This window comes from Nestor notabilis, unplaced genomic scaffold (genome assembly GCF_000696875.1).
Source record: "Nestor notabilis isolate BGI_N333 unplaced genomic scaffold, ASM69687v1 scaffold24287, whole genome shotgun sequence".
In the NCBI taxonomy this organism is placed as follows: Eukaryota; Metazoa; Chordata; class Aves; order Psittaciformes; family Psittacidae; genus Nestor; species Nestor notabilis.
The window spans coordinates 1-223 of NW_009938139.1; the positions used below are offsets into that span (position 1 = coordinate 1).

Genomic DNA, 223 nt, shown 5'->3' on the forward strand with positions numbered 1-223 from the left:
CCCGCTACCCCGACATCTTCATGCGGGAGGAGGTGGCCCTGAAAATCAATCTGCCCGAGTCCAGAGTGCAGGTAGGAAACCGGGTGGCACCAGACCTGTCCTCCACCTCCATCCCGGTGGGAAGGGTTTGGGCTGTCCTGTGCTTGGCAGGGAGGTGAGTGGGCTGTTGTAGGGGATGGGGTCAGTCCTGGAGCAAAATCAAGCCCCTGTGGAGGGAAGGAGG

The 223-nt window shown here is 61.4% G+C and overlaps 1 protein-coding gene across 1 annotated transcript in view; it reads left to right on the forward strand.

Moving 5' to 3' along the window:
* Window positions 1-3: 3 nt before the first annotated feature.
* Window positions 4-223, forward strand: part of OTX2 (orthodenticle homeobox 2) — a gene marked incomplete at its 5' end in the record, with an annotated part of 3,075 nt that continues 2,855 nt past the window's right edge. The window contains one exon of the mRNA XM_010019188.1: window positions 4-71. Within this exon, the coding sequence (XP_010017490.1) occupies window positions 4-71 (68 nt within the window). The remainder of the gene's footprint in view (window positions 72-223) is intronic.